The sequence below is a fragment of the Pholis gunnellus genome (genome assembly GCF_910591455.1).
Source record: "Pholis gunnellus genome assembly, chromosome: 4".
NCBI lineage: Eukaryota > Metazoa > Chordata > Actinopteri > Perciformes > Pholidae > Pholis > Pholis gunnellus.
The window spans coordinates 11,650,115-11,671,255 of NC_136530.1; the positions used below are offsets into that span (position 1 = coordinate 11,650,115).

At 39.6% G+C, this 21,141-nt stretch overlaps 4 protein-coding genes across 4 annotated transcripts; 1 reads left to right on the forward strand and 3 right to left on the reverse strand.

Moving 5' to 3' along the window:
• Positions 1 to 1,028: 1,028 nt before the first annotated feature.
• Positions 1,029 to 2,267, reverse strand: LOC306695108 (receptor-transporting protein 2-like). Its single transcript, XM_079158253.1, has 2 exons — positions 2,010 to 2,267; positions 1,029 to 1,617 (listed from the first exon to the last, which is right to left on the reverse strand). The coding sequence occupies exons 1-2, from the start codon at positions 2,156 to 2,158 to the stop codon at positions 1,287 to 1,289; spliced, it is 480 nt and encodes a 159-aa protein (XP_079014379.1). The 5' UTR covers positions 2,159 to 2,267; the 3' UTR covers positions 1,029 to 1,286.
• Positions 2,268 to 3,326: 1,059 nt separating this feature from the next.
• LOC306695107 (receptor-transporting protein 3-like) lies at positions 3,327 to 4,832 on the reverse strand. The gene is made up of 2 exons (XM_079158252.1): positions 4,599 to 4,832; positions 3,327 to 4,004 (listed from the first exon to the last, which is right to left on the reverse strand). The coding sequence occupies exons 1-2, from the start codon at positions 4,745 to 4,747 to the stop codon at positions 3,665 to 3,667; spliced, it is 489 nt and encodes a 162-aa protein (XP_079014378.1). The 5' UTR covers positions 4,748 to 4,832; the 3' UTR covers positions 3,327 to 3,664.
• A 1,512-nt stretch (positions 4,833 to 6,344) lies between these two features.
• dynlt2b (dynein light chain Tctex-type 2B) lies at positions 6,345 to 9,554 on the forward strand. The gene is made up of 5 exons (XM_079158254.1): positions 6,345 to 6,436; positions 7,008 to 7,141; positions 7,591 to 7,660; positions 8,993 to 9,056; positions 9,160 to 9,554. The coding sequence occupies exons 1-5, from the start codon at positions 6,390 to 6,392 to the stop codon at positions 9,205 to 9,207; spliced, it is 363 nt and encodes a 120-aa protein (XP_079014380.1). The 5' UTR covers positions 6,345 to 6,389; the 3' UTR covers positions 9,208 to 9,554.
• Positions 9,555 to 18,420: 8,866 nt separating this feature from the next.
• Positions 18,421 to 20,854, reverse strand: nmur1a (neuromedin U receptor 1a; the record flags this gene model as incomplete). The annotated part of the gene is made up of 2 exons (XM_079158119.1): positions 18,421 to 18,806; positions 19,939 to 20,854. The coding sequence occupies 2 exons, from the start codon at positions 20,852 to 20,854 to the stop codon at positions 18,421 to 18,423; spliced, it is 1,302 nt and encodes a 433-aa protein (XP_079014245.1).
• Positions 20,855 to 21,141: the final 287 nt, after the last annotated feature.

Sequence of the window (21,141 nt, forward strand, 5' to 3'; positions counted from 1 at the left end):
TACACAGATTGGTAATCACACTGCTTTATTGGAAAATGTGCTTTTAGTTGTCAATTGTATGAACAGGAGAGTTGCCGGTCCATAAATAACCATTGTCAGACAGCAAAGGCATACTCTCCACTTACCTGGCAAACTCACTCTTGAAAGACTAAATTCAGCCTCGGTGGCCAAGATATACATAGTGCCAGGGTAAACCAAGCGTGATGTGGACAAACCCCTGGCAAATGAAGTGGGAAATGGAAAACTCTGCACGGCAGCTACTTTCCCTGTCGGTGGTTTCATACAAAACAAAGATAATCCAAAGTTAATGTATTCTACCAGAATGTGTGACTTGCAGAAGGTGAAGACTGACCACAGTGGCATCAGTGTCACACCTGCTGGCCCAATGCAAATAAACAGTGGGTGGCCTGTGAGAAACATGTGTCCTCTGGTGTCCCCCTAAACCTCCTGCCAACCAACTAGTTTTCATTTTATATTAAAGTTGTCAGTCAAAATGAACCAGGTTATACAACTTTGCCCCAACACGCAATGCTTCTGCAATGGTGTTGATTACAAATGTGCAGAAATAGTCATTTTAAGCCTCATACATTGAAATTGGAGCTGTTATGAAGGACACTGCTTAATTTGTTGAAACTTTATTGCAGTGGTGTTCCTGTCCGTCACGTACAGGCACCACCTCTGTGCATCTCCTGTGAATGAAGTGTGGGGGACACTCTCTCTTCATTTCTTCTGTTAGGAATGTAGTACATCATTTCCTGTGTGCCATAGACACGTTACCACCTAGCAGCGACATGCATACACAAAGAATAAACCTACTGTATGCATAATATCCCCTTTTCTACATTTCACCTGCTCATGTCCAAATATAATATTTGATATTTAAGTATTGTACTGTTTACAGATCAGTTTACCTCAGGGACTCCTTTATACATACTTTCAATGTCGGAATTCATTGACAGGCCTCCTTCCTCTCATTTAGTGACAAAAAAAATACCTCTGTACAAATCACAAGTACATTTAGATTATTGTTTGTACACGCTTTATTTGTCCATCACATTTCTGATGATAAGGCTTGTTTAATGCTTTGTAGCAGATATATTAATATTTTAAAGACCACTGACTACCAACAAGATTAAATCCAAAAGTTCACATGCAAATGATTATTGATAAATATGAGGCACAATACAATGAAATATTATATATACAATTAGTATTGTATTATATAATTTATGAGTGGTTTATATGAGTTAAATTAACAAAAAGGCTATCTTAATAGCAACACAAGCTCAATCCCTGGTACAGATGCCTTCCCTACAGGCCTCACAATGATCAGGCTCGTGGGGACTTTTGACTTCCTGGCTTACAAAGGGCCTGTTTACTTTGCCCAGGTTTTCATGGTAGCATTTTATTCTTATCTTCTCCACCAGATTCTCCAGGAGGATGTCGATGTTCTCTGGGGTGATGCTGGGCCTTTCCATTGGGGCTTCGCTGCACTCCTTGCAGTTCTGACGGAAGGGCCTCACTTTGACAATGCCCTGCCCGTTTGACAGGTGCATGTGGAAGACCACCATCACCCGGTTGGAAGGCCAGGTTCTTCCACACTCAGAGCATTGGAACCTTAAAAATGACAGATGACCCAAGTTAAAACTGGCCCTTTAACAAAATGATACTCTTTCTCTGCCGTTCAAGTGTTACCAGATTATTTCTTCCCTCAATATAACACTGGACATAGCATGAGTATTAACATTCATTTCCATTACCTTGACTTGACCCTTATTCTTACCCTAACATTTAGAGATATACATTGTGCACCAGTTTTGGTCCCCAAATGAGACATATTTTTGTTGACATTACTTCAGTATTACAAGTATGTGTTTGTGTATATATACACATACACAAAATAAACCAAATATGCCCCCTAAACTATCATTTATTTTAACTTAAGATATACCATACTGTACATACACATGACAACACTACACTAATTAAAAGTAGTCCAACACACTGACCTGGCACTTGTGTTTCGAATGTACTGCTCCCAGCCTGAGTTCGGGCTGTCAGGCACAAGAGTTTCATCAAACTGCAGACGCCAGGAGTCGCCTTCTTTAAACATATCTGCTTTCATCCTGAAGATAGGTGTCCACTCTGACAGTGCCATCCTTTAGTAGTGCTGGTGGCTGAAGAAGAAGAGACAAAACACTGACAGCTGATCTGCACAGTATACAAGCAACTTGTGAGAATGACGCCTTGGTTGAGAGACTATGACTCTGCAAATAGAGAATTCAAGGAAAATGAAACTTAAAAGTACTGTGACGCTACCAATAGAGAGTTTCAAGGAAATGAAAATGAAAGATACTCTGACTCTACCAATAGAGAGTTTGTCAAAAATGAAACTTAAAAGTAGCAACCTTGTTTCCTTAAGTTTCGAGTCTAGTTTTGTAAATAATACTGGAGTGGGGAATCTTAGGCTCGGGTGTTCTATGTCTTCTGTCTTGCAGAAGATGAGAAAATATGCTAATATTTACCATATTTCTATGGAAATAGATGGAGCTTGTCAAACATTTCGACCTCCTTCTCCTGTGCATGGTTCCATTTCAACAACATTTGGACAGTATAAACATAACAAACAACAGTATATTAATTAAGGGACAATGGAACTTCAAAGTGTAAACCTGGGTTCTTTAAGTTGCAGGTCTAGGTTTGTACTGGGAATTGAAAGGGAAATTACAAGTTTGTTTTGATGAGTCAGATGTTAAGCATATACTAGTAGACGGTCGAATTTCTGGGTAGCCTATTTATACACTGAAATGAAGAGAAGGGTACCCCCATGTGACGAAAAAGTAACATATTTGTGTGTTTGTGTAGTTAGGATGTCTTATGATTATCACTGAGAGTTAACTTTTGATTCACTACTGTATCACTCACAAAATAAATGTGATTAGTGTAGATTAACTGAAATACGACCGCTGCCTCTGTGTTTCATCGAATCTTCAGAGCACTCACTCACCAGGGAAGGAATGCAAGAGAAATGAAACTGAAATGTTTTCTTGCTGTATTCATGCAACAGTGCCACCTGCTGGTGAAACGCTTCCATGTCTTTACTGTATGTATGCCCTGTATGTAATATCCTGATTATATACAGTCTATTCCATGGTAATATCATTTAAAATTCTTACCAGCACATGTCCAAATAGTACTTCTAATATTCAGGTGTTCAACTGTTCACAGTTCAGTTTACCGTAGTGATTCCTCTGTACAAATAATAAATAATATATTTGAAAATAAAAAACACCCACGCTACAAATCACAAATACGTGTAGTTAATTGTATGCATACACATTTATTTATCTATTACATTTGTGTTGGTAAGAAGGCTGGTTTAATGCTTTTGAGCCGACAAATGAATATGTTAAAGACAATTAAAAACAAGAAGATACCACCAGGAGTAAATATGAAAGCTTATATGCACTTGATTATCATATGAAAATGATAGAAGCAGCACAATGTAACAGAATGACAGGAGGGGAAGTCTTATACAACTGATGCTTATTCAATATGAGCTTAGGCATATAACATCAGTAAAACTCTCTACAGCTTGAAACACACTCTCACTCTCTCTCTCTCTCTCTCTCTCCCTCACACACACACACACACACACATATTATTAAAAAGGCCGACTCCTTGGACAAACACCCTGCATACAGGCCTCACAATGAGCAGGCTCATGGGGACTTTGACCTTCAACTCTTCTGAAAGGCTTGATCTCTTTGCCCAGGTCTTCGTTGTAGCATTTTATTCTTATTTTCTCCACAACATTCTTCAGGAGGATCCCGATGTTCTCTGAGGTGATGCTGGGCTTCTCCATTGGAGCTTCGCTGCACACCTTGCAGTTCTGACGGAAGGGCCTCACCTTGGCGACGCCCTGCCTGTAGGACAGGCGCATGTGGCAGGCAACCTTCACTTTGTTAGAAGACCAGCGTCTTCCACACTCGGTGCATTTGTACCTTGAAAAAGACAAGAGGCCCTTTAACAAAATGACAACGAACCAAAGTTACACCGGAAACTCAAGGTTTAGCTACAGAAACATTTGGAAGCAGCGATGCTCTGGGAGAAGAAATTATATAATTGGGTTTAAATGTAATTGGGACGATCCTAATCATTGACTATCTTGCTAAATAATTTTGTTTGACTGAAGCCAGTGCAAAAGGTAAAATAGGAGGAGAGAGACACTTGACATCATCTCCTTCCTGTTTACATAATAAAACCAGAATCTTTGTTCTGTCACGTACATTTTGTCAACACCTATGCTTCTTTGGCCTCATCTCAAAGTCCACCACTGACATTATTTCTTCTGTCAATGTAAATCATACTGGGCATGGCATGAACTTAAGAGCTATATCCTTAACCCTAACATTAACCAAAGCCAACTTATTACCCTAAAAAGTAATGGTTTACATTGTGGAGACCACTTTTTGAGATAACCTAGTGCATGTACATAGAGAAAAACCTTAATAAACCTAATGCATCCAACTATATATATTTTTAACCATACATAAATGTGCCACCTACAGTATTTAACGGTAGTTAAACACACTGACCTTGCACTGGTGCTCACGATACACTTCTTCCAGCCCGGTTTATGGCAGTTATTCACAAGGTTTTCATCAAACTCCAGACTCCAGGAGTCTCCTGGTTTAAGATTCTTTGCTGCTACCTGGAAGAGACGTGTCCACTCCGGCTGTGCCATCCTGCCGGTGCCAGGGGTGCTGCTGGCTGAGAAAGAGACAAAACACTGACAGCTGATCTGCACAGTATACAAACAACTTGTGAGAATGACATCATGCCTTGGTTGAGAGACAATGACTCTAAAAATAGAGTTCGAGGAAAATGAAACTTAAAAGTACTGTGACTCTACCAATAGACAGTTTGAGGATAATGAAACTTAAAAGTACTGTGACTTTACCAATAGACAGTTTGAGGAAAATAAAACTTAAAAGTACTGTGACTCTACCAATAGACAGTTTGAGGAAAATGAAACTTAAAAGTACTGTGACTCTACCAAGAGGGCTTGAGGAAAATTAAATTTAAAAGTGGAAACTTGGTTTTATTAAGTTCCGGGTCTATGACTGGAATGGAGAATAACAATTTTGTTGACTGGGATGTTCATGTCTTCTGTCTTGCACGAGATGAAAACATACTTATATTTACTACATTTTTATTCAAATAGATGTGCTAATTTTACAGAAGTAATTGTACATACTGTTGATCTGCTGTCATCATCATCATTTCCCTATAGAGACAGTAGCATGTCAAACATTCCTACCCATCTTTCCTGTGCATGGTTCAATTTCAACTTTAAGTCTAATTTTAACTTCTGTGCTGTATGAAAATTCATCATTAAACAACAGATTAAAAGTGTTTATATGATGCCAATATCATGGCCGCCCTCGCTGATTTTTTCCTGATTTAACATTAATAATCTGTGTAGGAACGACAAGAGTAAGGTGCTTAACATTAAACAGTAAACCTCTAATCTCTTCAATGAGAGCTATTCATGTAGGCACTTGTCAGCGGCTCATTGTAACAAATCAATAAAAACATTAACATCTAATTGCTCATTTAACCTCATTTGCAGGTTTAATGTTACAACAGGGAGTAACTCAATTTCTGCCATTTGTAATTCGTACCTCGTCTGTAGACAATGACGATCAATACTGAACTGTGCATTTTATACAGTATAGTGTGGAAAATGCCTTACATTTTCCATTTAATTTTGTGTGATTTAAATCAGACCTTATCCTCGACAAAGCAAGAAAAGATGGGATAATGTGGAGCATGGAGAGGATGAGGAGAGTGCTATCCATCAGAGCTGTAGACTGATCTTTAAATCCAGAAAGGTCTTGATTTGCTCCTGAAATCATAGCACCTTTGTTCCGTTTTTCTCGGGTGAATGAAGGCAAATTAGATACGTTCTAATTTGTCTGTAGTTGATGAGGCCTTGGAAGTTCAGAAATCACGATGGGAGACCGCAGAAAATTGCCTCCACCGTATTGCCTCTTTTGATACCAACCCTGAGCTGATACCAGTCCATGTGGGAGTAAAGAGGAAGTGATGGCGATAATAGTGCCATTTTAGAAGACAATGATATCAAAGGCTTTCCTTGCCTGAGAAAGAAAAGTGTGAACAAGGATAACAGGACTCCAACTGACAGACGATTGGAAAGAACTATGTGAAAAAACTTCTAGCATATTTCAAAATAAGACACAGTACAAATGTATTTGTCGTACTCTTATTTTGAAACCGGAAACTTGGAAAATACGTCGCTATGGTTACGGATGAAACTTTGCAAAGATTAGCTAGTTAGCAACTGTCTGCCTTCTTTATTTGCGATGGAGGGGTCCGATACATACCTCATACGACCTCACCATCAGTACAAGTACGTTGGTCAACGTCTTACAGTTGGTATTACAGGTGGTTAGCTTTTAGCCAGCTAGTTCATTGCTAACGATGTGTTTTGTAAGCTAAGTTAGCCACTATTTAACCGCTTACCTCGGTGTTTTCTAGTGTAACGCCTACGTTAACTAGCGTTAACCTAGCTATGCCAACCCTTAAGATTGGCTAAGTGGATAACGTTAGTCGATAGTTAGAGTTACTGTGGCGCTAGTAAAGCTAGCTAACGAACATTTGTCAGTCAAATCAACTGTTCACAATTTGACTAAAAGTGTGACAAATGTCTCCAGTCATCAGCCCAACGTTGGTAAGTATGCTCTTGTCTGCTTCACTGTTCATCGGGTTAAGGGGGAGGACTCAATTTAAAAACACATTACTCAAATGTGTTGACAGATAATACAAATGTATCAGAATTGATTATGAGACCTCTGCAGCTCAGTGACCCACACACAGAGAGAGAGAGAGAGAGAGAGACTGATCATGTTGTGGCCACTGTGACCTGTGGAGGCTGATTGAACTTCATTTCCTGCTCTGTTGCATACTGTTTAACCTCCCAGGTTTAAGCCAGCCATTGTGAAGGAGTGCATTCGTGAAATTTTGAGGGAGCGACTGTCAGGGATGCAGTACGACCAAGAAGAAGTCCCGGAGCTGTGCCGTTCACTGGGAGAATGCATTAAGGACAAAGTGAAGAGTGAGTGATGCTTTTTCCATCTCCGATTATAACTCAGAAGAAGAGTATCCAAGTACTGTTGTACATTTTTGTTAATGACATCATGGCAACAAACTAAAGGTTGTTCTGCCAATTATGAAACAAAGTATTACTTTTGATTGATGTGGCAGGCAGTACAGAACCACTCTGAATCCTTTAGAGAAGGAAACAAGGACAAAGTGAACAGAAGGAAAAATAAAGCCAGAAGATTTAAGCTGAATAAAACAGCGTAAAAGTAAATTATTGTCATTACAAGTATAGTCAACAATAGAAAGTCTCCCATCAAAGATAGTCCTACTAGATACAATGTTTTACTTAAGTAAATGCTACACAGTAAATGTAGCATATTAATAACCATTCCTGTATCGTCCCTGCAAAAATGTTGCATTATTACTGAAAAACTATTACAGCTCAGTTCTCTTCTTCAACAGGTTCAGGGATTGACAAATATAAGCTGGTCGTGCAAGTGGTGATTGGAGAACAACGCGGACAAGGAGTCAAGTAAGTCATCATTTGGTAGTGGGGAACAAAACGTAGAAATTTGTAAAACTAATACATGGGAAGACTCTGACTTTGGTCATTCTTACCATCAACACTTCAGTGATGGACAAAAACATTTCACCAACTTAGCGGATGTGTGTTATATTTATTGTGCACTTTATGGACAGCACAAAAGACCAGCAATGCGATGAGGCAACTATATTTATCAGAATCTCTTTCAGTGTTATTGTACAGGGTTCCCACAGCCATGAAACTCCTGGAAAAGTTTGGAAATTAGAACAACTGTTTTCCTGTCCTGGGAATGGTTTGAAATTAACAGAACGTTTTGGAAAAGGTTCGATTTTTTTTTAATCCACGTTGTTTTGTCAATTGTTTAAAATATGTTCGTGCTGCGTGAAATGTCAGTATTATCATGTGATATACGTTTGTGTATGTAGCTAGTTGGCAGCGGGAATGTCTAATTAACGAGTAACGTTAGCAAGCGTTAGCAGTTAGCTTAACCTCAAATGCCCGGGAAGTGCATGTTTAATTAAGTATGGCTTTTGAATGACAGATATAATATATGTGTCAATTGAGAGGCAGACCCTCGTCCTGCTCGGTGTAGGCTCTGCACCAAAACGTTTTGACGTTGGCAACATGGAGGAAGCGGCTCTGGTCAGCCATGCTGAAGGGAAAAAGCATTGAGACGACCAAAAGGCCACCCAACTGACTTCATTAATGCATGATACAGCCAGGCCAGATAACGTAATGCTTTCACCAGCATGGCAAGCATCGGTATAGCTGCAAGACAACTTAAGCCAATGCTCAACCTAGCAATGGGATAAGGAGCACACTGGAGTAAGAGCCTCATAATTGCGCCCTATGTTCGCAACAGGATATTTAAACTACTTCAATAAAATTATGGTAATGTGTTAAAATGTTATGGAAAAGTTGTGTGGGAACCCTTACTGTAGCAACATTTTTTTTTTATTACTGCGGTCATACACATTTTGCTTGAATTTGTAGATTTCACTGTGTTTTACAGCAGTAATGGTGTCAACTGAGTGACACTAGAATTCTTAATTCCGTGTATTAAGAAGATATTTCAGGAAAAATAACAATGAGCCACAATGTTTTATTAGATTGATTTATACTGAAAGGTGTTTCTAATATTCCGCCCACTCCCAAAAATACCATGGAGTTGGAAGTTCCTTCTGACTCACAGTCCACAATAAATGTATTTTATGATTAAAGGGCTCGTCCTTTTGGATTGCATTACATTGTACAATGTTTTTCATGAAATAGTTCAGACCTTCAAAAATGAATGCTTGACCTTCTCATGTGTTTTACCAGGATGTCTTTAAGGTGTTTATGGGATGCTGACGCAGACAACTATGCAGAAGATATTTTCCTGAACGTAGGTGCCTTTTGGTCTGTTCATTCAGATGTTAGGGGGGAAAACAGACTCCTCAATACTAACTTATTTTAATCAGTTAAATGTGTTTTGCCTTTGGGTACAGGACAGCTTGTTCTGTATGGTGGCAGTTTTCGGAAGCTATCACTACTGAGGACATAACGATGGATGACGGAAATCTCCCAGATGAAAAGTTGTGAGGCGAGCATCCAAAGGAGACCGCTCACCTCCAGCACTTCAGGCCCACGGTGCGTTGATCTGAAGTAACTGTATGTAGTTGCTGCATCTTGAGATCAAGACAGATGACATCCAGTGTAGAAGTGATGGATATCTGTGTTGATACTGTCGGGATTTTAAGATGAAGGATTTCCTGACTTGGCCAGATGGTTATTGAAGACTGAGGCCTCTTTGAAAAGGGATCAGCTGTTTAGTTTGAAGGGTTACCAGATTAAAAACGTCTCCACCAGTATTTCCCGGCACATTTAATTGTGTATTCAGCAGACCTGCTTGATTACTGCAATGCTGTTGATGCAGCACAGTGTATTTTTGTACGCTTTGGGTGCTTGACTTAGCACAGCAGCTACAGTAAAGGTCAGTATTTGTCTCTAATAATCAACATTATGACAGATCATTACCGCTGGCCAACTACTGTAAGTATACTGGATATTTGTTTTTTTCTTTTCACATGCAGCTGCTCATTTAAATTTAGTAAAGCCAAGTTTTAACTGCTTAGAAAATGCCGGGGAGAATATGCTCACCGCTCAGCACAGATCTGATGTTTTTATCTGCCCAACATGTTCTCTTCTCTCTCAAGTGGAGCAGAAGCTGCAGTCACATGTTTAGGTGCGCTGCTTCATGTGCGTTGAGATTTAAGTCTGTTTCATCACTTTTTGTTTTTATTGATACATCCACTTTTCTATCTTTAGTGTTTTTCTTGTTTACGCTATTTCGATTTTTTTTCAGTGAGTGACATCAAAGCACATTTCCGATAATTGCATGCACAACTTCTAGGTTTTAACATTCCTATGTTGCTTTAAAAAAAATAAAATACAAGATATTGACTGAACATGTTAGCATATGGCAGTAAAAAGTTATTTTAACTTTTTTTTCTTTATTTAACTACAGTATTTGCAAATATTACTAGTTTTGTGTCTGTCAAAGATAATTGTGTCCAACAGTAAAACGTTTCCCAACAATTTCCCACTGTACTTTCTTGGTAAAATTGAGATGTCTGTCTTCAATTTTAGGATTTACTTTTTTAAACATTACTCTTAGGTCTCTTCCTTTCAACAAACCAGGCCCGAGCTGGAAAACTGGATGCCTTTCAGACTATTTATAGAGACTAATTAGACAGAAGTGAGCAGTCGAAGTGATCATGCTTAGCTGAATCAATTAGTCAAATGACTCGTACTCAGATTACATTCGTGCCAAAGTAGGTTTTTACCTTTCTATTTCTGATTGTAAACACAGCTGTGTTGAGAATGAACCAGAAGCTCATCATACAAATGTTTTGGCCATTCCTCCTCAAATATTCATTTTTTTAGTATTCAGTAAGTTGTAGTAATAAGTGATAGTTTCATACAAAATATTATCAACTGCTGCAAACCCATATTCAGAGTATTTCCCCCAAATTATTGATAAAAACACCCTCCTGATTATCCTCAATTAATATGAAGTATAATGGATTTAAATTGCCTTCAAGAAATCTAATTAAAATCCAAAAAATATTTTGCTATTCCCATTTTCGTACACTCAAAAGTCTCGAACTAAAACATTTTTTTCATGTTCATTCTCTTCAGTTTCTTTTCAATTTTGATTTCAATGTTTGAGTCATTTTGAAGGTTGACCACTTTGACAAATAGTTCCTCTTAAGGGGCTTGAGGTGCATGCTCTTCCAAATAAGATGAAATACAACAACTGGACAAAAATCAGACGGACATCCCTGTAAAAAACAACATTTATTTTCCAATCTCACCTTCTCCAGAGCAGTTTATGATGTTGTCATAACTATTCTGTGTGTAAAGTGACAGTAAATATATAGTTATGGAATGCAATGCCTTGGCTTATTTACTCAGGGACAGTATTTGAAGCTTTGTAATAATTGCTCTCTATACACTTTCAAATGCCCATTTTTTTGTTTTTATATAAAAAAATCTAGTAATTTCTTGCTTTTCATGTTTAATGTGAAAAAACATTAAAAAAGAATGACAATATTAACCATCTGCTGGTATTTGCATTATTGAAGTTGATGTCGGGTTTAGTATAAACTGTTGACGGATAAACCTCCATATCATGGCACGACAAAGCAAGATTTGTCGGCCTGATCAAATTCAGTAAAACATATTGAGAACATATTAAATGGTCTTTCCTCCGGCTCTAGGAGGATGTGTTTTAAATTAACAGGTACGCATTCTTTAATTCATGAACATGGATCTTTGGCTCGGCTGCACAATTTTCATTCTTTTTACATAGCTGCCACTCCTTTTGAGGATTTGCAACTATTTCAAAGTTGCAAAGTAAGTAGAGGTGGTTGTTCAGCCCCAACACCTGCAGGTGTCCTCCCCAGCTGTGTGCAATCAGTGGCAGCCTCATGTAGCCTGAGAGGCATGACCTAGGGCCAAGGTTTCTGACGTTACTCATTACTAGTCATAAAGCATATTATTGTGGGTGCACCATAACACATAGAGAACACAACCAACATTTGATCAACTGAAAGTTTCTCTTAACTGTATTTTGCTGCTGCAGAATAAGAGGACATAGTTTAGATGAGTAAATAAAACTGTAAAAGTGGAGGTAACAAAAACTGATTTCTGATTTCCTTGGTGGAAGTCTTGAAAAACGAGACACTTTGAGCTTTGTTTCATTCTCTGTCACGTCTCATCAAAAGTATAGTTTAAATGGGCAACATGTAGTTAGTATAACAGTGTCTATGGCTGTCTCAGTGCAATGATAATTACAATACTTCTCAGTAGATCTATTTATAAATCAGCTTCAATTACCGGACTGCAGGATTTGCATGAATGTAGTCAATGCAGTGATTGCATTATTATTAGGCCGGCTATTATGAACTGGCGGTTAGCATAATTAGGGAGGCTTAATAGGTGAAAAATAATAATTGGTTGAAGTTTGTTCTCTCTTTAGTCCTTATAAAGCACTCTTTTTTCCAGTATTTAAAAATAATCTTGCCAGCATTTTTAGGACATTTTTGAACAGGGTTGAACAGGGTTGATTGAGATGCACAAAGACGGGGGGATGCCCGAGCGCTAGAAGTCGGGGGGTAGGAAGTATAGGGAAGGGGGCATTCTAAAATGAAGTCTGGAAAACTCATCCCTTGAATTGCCACTCAATCTTTTACTGATTGTAGATTGTGAACCATTGCTAATTTGTTGATCACCTTGTTGGTGTGTCCAGGTTGCCAGTGGTGGCCTTTGAAGTGAAACAAGCAGACAAAGGTGAAAAGCTTTGCTTTGCAGGATTGTATGACAATTCACTTACCATTCTCTCAGAGCATAATGTTAGGAGGCATGCTGTTGTTATTGATTGACCTTTGGAGGGCGCAGGGGACAGAGCATGCCTTCACCTTTGAGATCATTTGAGACGTTATCTGGTTTTAGAGCAACATCGTGTGATGACTGTCAGCACCCAGAGACAAGAGCCACAAAGTGTACATAGTGTCGGGAGAAGAGAGTGTTATTCGCAAATCCAAATAATACAAGTCTTCAACTCATTCAAAGTTGCAAGAGGGAAAATACTCAACACAACTCTTCACGCAGTGTGTTGGAAGCATTCGTCAACATACGTTCAAATCTTCACACTCTTTATCCTAAAACAAAACACAGTCTCCGCCTTGAGATAAATCAAGGATGTCTTACGCTGGCTTCTCAGTCTCTCAGATCATTTTCCCATGATCTCATTGCCAGATACATTTACGTGAACCTAAACATCCCCAGAATAGGAAGAACCCCCAGTGTGAACCCTTTCTCTCCTTCCTGTGTCTGTAATTATGGCCCTCTGAAGTAACACTTAGTACCTGGCCTGGTCCTAAACCATGTTTGGACAAAGCTAAATGTCTCTAACTCTGTTCTTCTAAGCCGTAAAATGTTTCTAAACATCTCATATTGATATATATTTTTGCCATTACAATAGAGCACCAGGGAGCTCTCCAGTATTTGGAGTAGTGCTCTTGGGTTGCAAGGCAGTTGATGATGAAAGAAAAATCCTTTAATAATACTTGAAATGTGAACAAAAGCTGCTGAAGATCATGTAGTACCTTGCATTCCTGGATGCATACACTCGTTGGATTATGTTTTATTTATATCTTAGTGTAGCTGCAGATCTCTGACAAACTACAATTGAGTTAGATAAAGATTATTAGCTATACAATAATATGACCAATGGGATCTTTATAAAGCCGTGCAATGCATCCACTCTGAATAATCAGAGATCAAGAGAAATTATAATCAGGAGAAATCCACATTGTTTGAGTGCATTTGATGTCCAAGTGGTACAGAATCAGAATTATCACCTACCTCTACAGATGAATTGGGTCTAATTCCTGAGAGCCATACCTCTGACGCACAAGCTTTCCACCAAACACAATTAGCTCTGTTTGTGGGTGTAATGAATCACATCGTCGTTGCTGCACTAGTTACTCCAATGCTAGGTCAAGTGCTGCCCTGCACAAAGAGACTCTTACTCCTTATAGACATAAGGAGTCGGCTGTGTCGCGTTGAACACTTTGACAAGACACACAGACCATGTTGAGGGACAGCACATTTCACCTGAAATGTTGAAAGTAGGACAGAACAAATTGACTCGTTTCATGCATTATTCAAAGAGTTCTACACAGTTGTATGATGCCAGACATTGTCGTGACCCCTTAGCTTCAGCGTGCCCTTCACATGCCTCAGTCTTTTTCCCCCAATTACTGCCACCAACTGAGTGCCATCTTAGTTGAAATGGAAATATTCTCCACCTAGTTTTCATTTGAGAACTCAGACAAGATCAACAGGCTTGTTTCATTTAGCTGAGGTTAATATTCTTCACAAGACAGAGTAAAGCTTTTGTCTGTGCTCCTCCAGATGGGTCCAAGTGAAGGCTGTGTGTCTGCATTCACAGTCCACTGATGGATGCTGTTGAGAGTTGTGCCTGTGCATTGATGAGGCCTTATTTTCCTGATCTTCACCTCCCGCTCAGGGTAGAGTTGGCTGTCATTTCCATTGGCTATTATTTAGAAGAGGAGTATTTCAGTGTTACCCAATATTGCACCCAGAGGTTTAGTGATGCTTCATCTTTCTTGGCAACTGGTCCAAGGGTTTCAAGCAGCTGGCACGATTCAAGTCTTTACTCCTTGGGGTTTCATCTTAGAGTATGACTTAAAACTACACTAAAGGATTGTGGTAAGCACTATGTTTATTATTCATCCCGTACATCCTATTTATGTAGAGTAGGCTCCTAAAGATGCCTTATAGTACAGTATATAGCAGCAGGTTCATGCTCTTAGCAATCTCCTGTTCACTCAAATGACAATACAATAGTATAAAATGGGATTGAAGTGGTCTATATTCATAGAGAGTGTTTGTTGGCAATTGTCACAGTCACAAAAGACCCCAAGGCCATGCTGCAGGCACTTATTTTCTGGTTCAGAGTGCTTTATCTGGGTTTACACCATTTAGAGAGAATCACTCGACATCAGGCCTGCAGACCAGCATCAACCTCTCCACTCTGATTTTCTCCATCATCTGCAGTCCACAAAAACATGGTGGGTTTATCACTGTTAGACATTTCACTGTAGGGCCTATGTATTCATCGCAGAAAAATCTTCCTGATTGCACTTTGATGAAGCCAAAGAACTACAAGAGCTATGTTTCTGTTCCAAACTGTGTCATATTTCACAAACATGAAGATGCTGTGTGAAATGATATGTTTCTGAATTGGTCTGGCAGATCACAATTAGCTGTAAATTACAACTTATTGTAGATTTGACTAGTTTTACTATTCGACATACAGACATCACTTCAGGGAGCCTCGTAAAAACTAAATATTGTTATATCTAACAAACATTACAGATAAAAACGTAATTATCAAGGTTTGGAATTTAGAGAATTCCTTCAGTATAAGCCAATAATAGACTACTAATGTCATTTTAACCTTGACCACCATGTTGAATAAAATCAACCAGCTGTTAGGACAGAAAACCACACAAGTTATGAGACTAAAAAATGTATTTATCCCCAAAGAATTACCACATAAAACGACTTTGCACACCGCATTGCATTTGCAATAAAACTGTGACAGCTATGAATGAGCTATACGAATCCCCCACAGTGGAAGATTAAATCTGTGTGGGTAGGTGAATGAGCCCTTTTTAAATAAGCACGGAGCACAGCAAATAGTACTGGTGGTGATGGTGATAATGTCCTTGATCTAACAAAGCACTATAGAACAAGATGTGCTTTGTGCAGGTGCAGCCATTATATTCCGCCTGAAGTGCAGATTACGTATTAACAGTAGCTAAAACTACCTTGTACTGCCTTCAGGCTCTGAAAGATTTTATGTTTTCTTTTGTTTCTGCCTTCCTACCGGTCCAATTTACTTGCAGAGTTGTGAGATGTTACAACATCACAAAGTAAAGCAAAGTAAACTCTTGATTAAAAGTTGGAAAGTGAAAGTGAATATCAGACACTTTTGTTTTACAGCAATCTGACAAACATTTACATACAGAGCAAATAAGTTCTCACGCACAGTGCCGGGATCAGCTGGTTATAACAGTCATGGTGACTGTTCAGAATGTGTTGGTATCTCTGTTTTTATTATGTGTTCAAAAAATACGATGTAACACATCTTAATTGTCTGAGTGTGGCCATTCAAAATGTGTGCTAATACAACATTCCTTCATGTAAAACACAGTCACAACGGAGACTCAATTGGTTGGTTACACTCTTAAACACAGTAATGTTTTGCATGACGTGCTTATTATTGTGCAACAAGCTATTACAAATTATACCATCACTCAAATATATATTACATGCTGGGGTAAATGTGTTTTGATTCATGTTGATAAATCAGATTGCAGACCAGCAAAGTAAAATCATCTGATGTTGTGATTGTGAAGAATGCAAAACTTCTTAATAATTGAATAACCCGAATCATTGTACTGATACGTTAGCATTAGAGCTCAAGACATTTATTCATGGTATATTTATTTGTATACATTTTATGAAGTGATTTATTAGTTTTGTCTCTCTGTCTCCTTGCTGTCCAAATTGTTGGTCCAGAGCTGGTCTGCAGTTAGCTGTGTACGTTCATGTTACCCTTATAATGGTTTCATGGTTGACTCTCTGAACCTTTCATGTTATTTAACTTTCTATCGTGGGGTGTGACACCATTTAGCCTCTAGAAGTTGCTAAGTGGCTTCACTCGTCTTGTTGGAGCATGGGCTCATGCTACAATAGATCTGAACAAAGGCGATGGTGTTCTACTGGACTCTATGGGTAATCCTCCGATCAATCAAGACGTGCCTATCCGAATACATGCGGACCCACAGTATATAAAGCAGTATACACCGCTGTCTGCCATTGTTGCGGAGGTCTGTGAACTCCCTGGTGAGCAGTCTGTGCGTGCCAATCCATGGTAACATAGCAACAGCGGCCACAGGGAATAGATATGTTATTCAAAGCCTCTATACAAGGTGAGGTGTGCTTACTGACAATATTACGCCAATTTAGAGGGTTCATCCACCAATGATATCAATCCGAAGGGCCCTTCCATGGTGATGGGGGCTTATAGGAGATTGTCCTTCCTCGGAAGCGCGGTGAGTCCAAGCCACACATGGGGAGAATCTACAGTGGCTGGAGACATTACACGGCCCTGTGGCCATTGCAACTCCCTGCAGCAGAGTTATTTAGCTGATGCTATGGTCTGAAACAGTGGGTCTGAGCTGTTAGGCTGGGAAGATGTCAGCTCCCAACACACCCAAATTTGGGCAGAAATCCCACTGCTGTTGCCGTTGAATCTTGGGAGGCCGGGCAGGCTGGTGGCTGTGCTCTTTGCCCGGTCTACACTTACGCAGATCTTCAGTAGGCAAATGCTTGCCTGTGGTTGGAGGAGAGTAATACCCATACAGTCTAGTAAAGGACAGAGGGACTTGGAACTGTAAATAAATACACTGAGGAGGACGGACCTTTTGGCATAACGTTTTAATGGTTGGTTTAGCAGACATACAGTAGCTGTCAGATAATGTGCCACTACAGTACTACGAGTGTGCCTGAAAGCCTAGTCCAACATATTGTTTCAAAGCACTTTTAATCATACAGAAATCATTGCAATCTGGACAAATGCTAAACATTCTTAGCTAATGAAAACAAGCATATGTATTTTTTGTGCATTGAAAACAAAAATCATAGTTTCATATTACAAACAATTTCAACTCAAAATCTTTTCAAAGTAACACAAAGTACACTTAGAACAATATAAAGCGTTAAGACAGCAGAATTTACTTTAACACACAAACACTAGTGTAAACAGTGCACAGGGCGAACAAGCATTTTTGTTATCTGAACAAATATAGTATACAGCAAATACAGAACAATGCAAGTATTCTTTGAAATATATATTACAAATGATGTGATATAATAATTACTGCACATACAGTGTGGCCTAACTCTTACATCATGGACGATTACAGTAGCAGTATCAGGAATAAAATAACATTCACTTTTGCATGATGATCTTTTCAACTTTTTTATAATCCTCATTCTTTATTTACCCGTTCATACTCTCTAGTTTACCCAGAAACTTCAGTTTATTGTTACTTTACACCATTGCGTTTTGACATATCCTTACTGCGTTATAACACAAGTATATTTACATTTTCATCCTCTTTCTGGCTTGGACCAACCTTTGTAACTATTGGTCCACCTGTTTTTTTCAAATTATAAATGCCAGGATTCTTGTAAACTTGTCATCATTTAAACATATTTTCAAATTTCCATCTGTTTTCATTACAATGGCTTCAGACATTGTACATTGGATGTTGTCCCTGCTTAAGATGACATTCAAGTGTACATTCCTGCATCATTTCTGGGGGCATGGGGCTGAATCTAAGCTGCCTAGGCATGTTTGCAAAAATATGTGATTTGCTGAATTAATTATAAAGTTTCCAAAAGTAGCATATCAGCACTTACTTTATAAGTAAAAACACTGCATACTGACAGCTCAGCTTTTTCTGCAGTTCTTCCACGCAGACTATTTAAGGTTAGCTGATGCACCTGCAGTGGATATTGATGACAGTTGACGGAGCCAGTGGCTCAGAATGGAACCATCCTACAAACAATATCTCCCCCTTCAAAGACCCTTTGAGTTGTTTTTAACACGAAAAACAGGTTTCCTCTTTCATCCTCATTTCCCTATCTTCTGCCTCTGCTTCAACAACAGCGGCGCCATTGCTGAGCGGCACATCACTCAGGGTGCTGCGGAGTGTCCCCCGGGTGACACTGAGTGAGTGCTTTCTGGGACCGATGAGGTGAGGCCGATTGCACATGACCTCCTTGAACATTTCTCTAAAACGCGTGGACATGAGGTTGTACAGTATTGGGTTGGCTGCTGAGCTAAGGTAGAAAAACACTCCGGAGATGATGTGCACATACTGGAAGATTTTCATTTGGTAGTCAGTCCAGTGATTAATGAAACTCCACATGAGGCGGTCAGTGTGAAACGGGGCCCAGCAGATCCCGAACACCACCACTAAAACAACTGGAGAAACAGCAAGAGACAATGGGAGACATGATGTTAATAGTGGTACAATGATTGATGTATCTAACATGCTCTCTCTGCTCTCAATTGTCAGTGTGTCAGCAGAGAATGTCTGTTTTGGGTGCACAGCCTTTGATTTGGTCCTATACATCAGGGTTTAATTCACCTTTGGGTTCATAAATCTGAAAATGATTCTTTGAAATCTGTGTTTTATAAAATTGTTTTTTCCCCCAATACTCTTCCTTAACACCCTTCCTGGTTTTGGAGTGGTCCTCATAAAAAAATCTTGACTACAAGATAAAACACAGAAACCAAAAGCAGAATAAAAATGATGCATAAAGATTCAAGGAGGAAAACCTCACAGTGCCAATGGAATTTATTTTGTGTTATATTTTGCGACAGATTGCAGTGATGTTGAAAAATGTCAAGGCCTAAACTGTGCACTGCTCCCTGTAAGCTCCTTTCAAAGTTGTACTAGTTCACTGTACCATCTTAATTGTTGCAGCTGGTTCGGGCTAAATGCCAACTTCAGCAATCGTCCCCAACAAGCAAATGTTGATGCATTTTCATTATTAAGGTTAGTTTGTCAAGGTTTGATTTTTATTTGAACAAGGCATGTTACAGTTATGGATATCTTATTTGTAAAATGTCGTTTACATTGTAATATTTGTAGTATTGGACTAATGTGAGATGTGGTTGAAATAGCATTTATTTTTGCAATTACAAGATCACAAATCCATAGAGGGAGTTACTTTTTTCACGGCCACACTCCACATAAATGTCTTATCTCTTCATGCGTGATTGCTCCCCTATGCCTAATTGGGCAAACACACCACATATTTGGTCATTGCTCTTGTTTTCTAGTTTGTAAGACAGGAGAATCATGGCAGCTGTTTTGGACATGTGGAAAATCTATCAACATCTCTGAAATCAGTTTATATTGACATTTGTGGCAGGAAATAGGCCATGCTGTTGCTGAATCATGCTTTATTCTATATCATGTAAAGAATCTGAGGACACAGTTTTCGAATCTGTGCACATGGATTACGGAGGGCGGGGTTTACAAATTAAGTTTGAACAGATTTACACATCAAGTTTATATTTCTATCATGTGTACTTGTTTGATACTTACATAGCATTTTAGTGACTTGCCGGCGACGGGCCTTCTGCTGGTGTGTTCGGACGTTACAGAAGCTGTCCTGTCCAAAGTCCTTCTTCGCCTCCAACTGGTGCATCTTCTCCTGCTTCAGCTGCAACCCAATGAGCATGTAGAGAGCGCTGATAGTGAGCATGGGCAGTATGAAAAATAGCAAGGTGGTCACCTGGATGGTCAGGTTGTACATCCAGCGTGGTTTCACCAGCCCACAGATTGCTGAGTCTGGGATCTCCACGGTGATGTTCCCCGAAGAACCGCTGGAGCTACTGTGAAGGAAAGCGATTCCATGCAGACTTGTGTTCGGCAAAGCACACAACACCGACACGCCCCACACCGTAAGGATGACCCGCTTGGCATGGGTGCGCGTCACAACGTACTTTGCGCGTAGCGGGTGCACCACAGCGATGTAACGCTCGATACTCAGCGCTGTCACGTTGAGGATAGACGCAAAACATACCGTCTCGAATATGAACGTTTTAAAGTAGCAGCCGCCATTCCCCAGGATGAAGGGGTAGTTCTGCCACAGCTCATACAGCTCTAATGGCATGCCAAGCAGCAGCACCAGTAGGTCTGACACCCCCAAGCTGAACAAGTAGTAGTTTGTTGGTGTCCACATCACTTTGTTGCGTGCAATGACAGTGCACGTCAGCACATTCCCCACCACACCTACCAGGAAGATGACCAGGTAGTTGAGGCAGATGGGAAGGAACACAGGTGATCGACGGGGCCCCAGATTGTTCTCCAGGTACTCTTCTTCTGTCAGACATGCAGCAACCAGATCAACGTGGCTCACGTTCACGCCAGAGGTCAGATTGACACACTTTTCCCCTGGAGGACATAGCCAACCACCGTTTTCAGCCTTTAGATCAAAAGAGCAGTTGAAAGCTGACATCCTGCTGAAGTAATCAGACCCGCTATCTGAGGAAAGAAAGATGAAACGGACATCAATATGAAATTGCGTGTCATGGCAAATTGTCGTTAGAATAAAGGTAAAGGTAATGACCATGGTTAAACAGCAATCAAAGATTTATCGATATTGCAAATGCATGTGTCAGCACAATTAAGGCAGGAGTTGTTTCACAACTTGATCTTAAGTTTGCTGACCATTTTACAAACCTCTGAATTAGATTAGCTCTGACTGTTGTTTCTTCCAATTTATTTTGAATTGACTTCCGACAG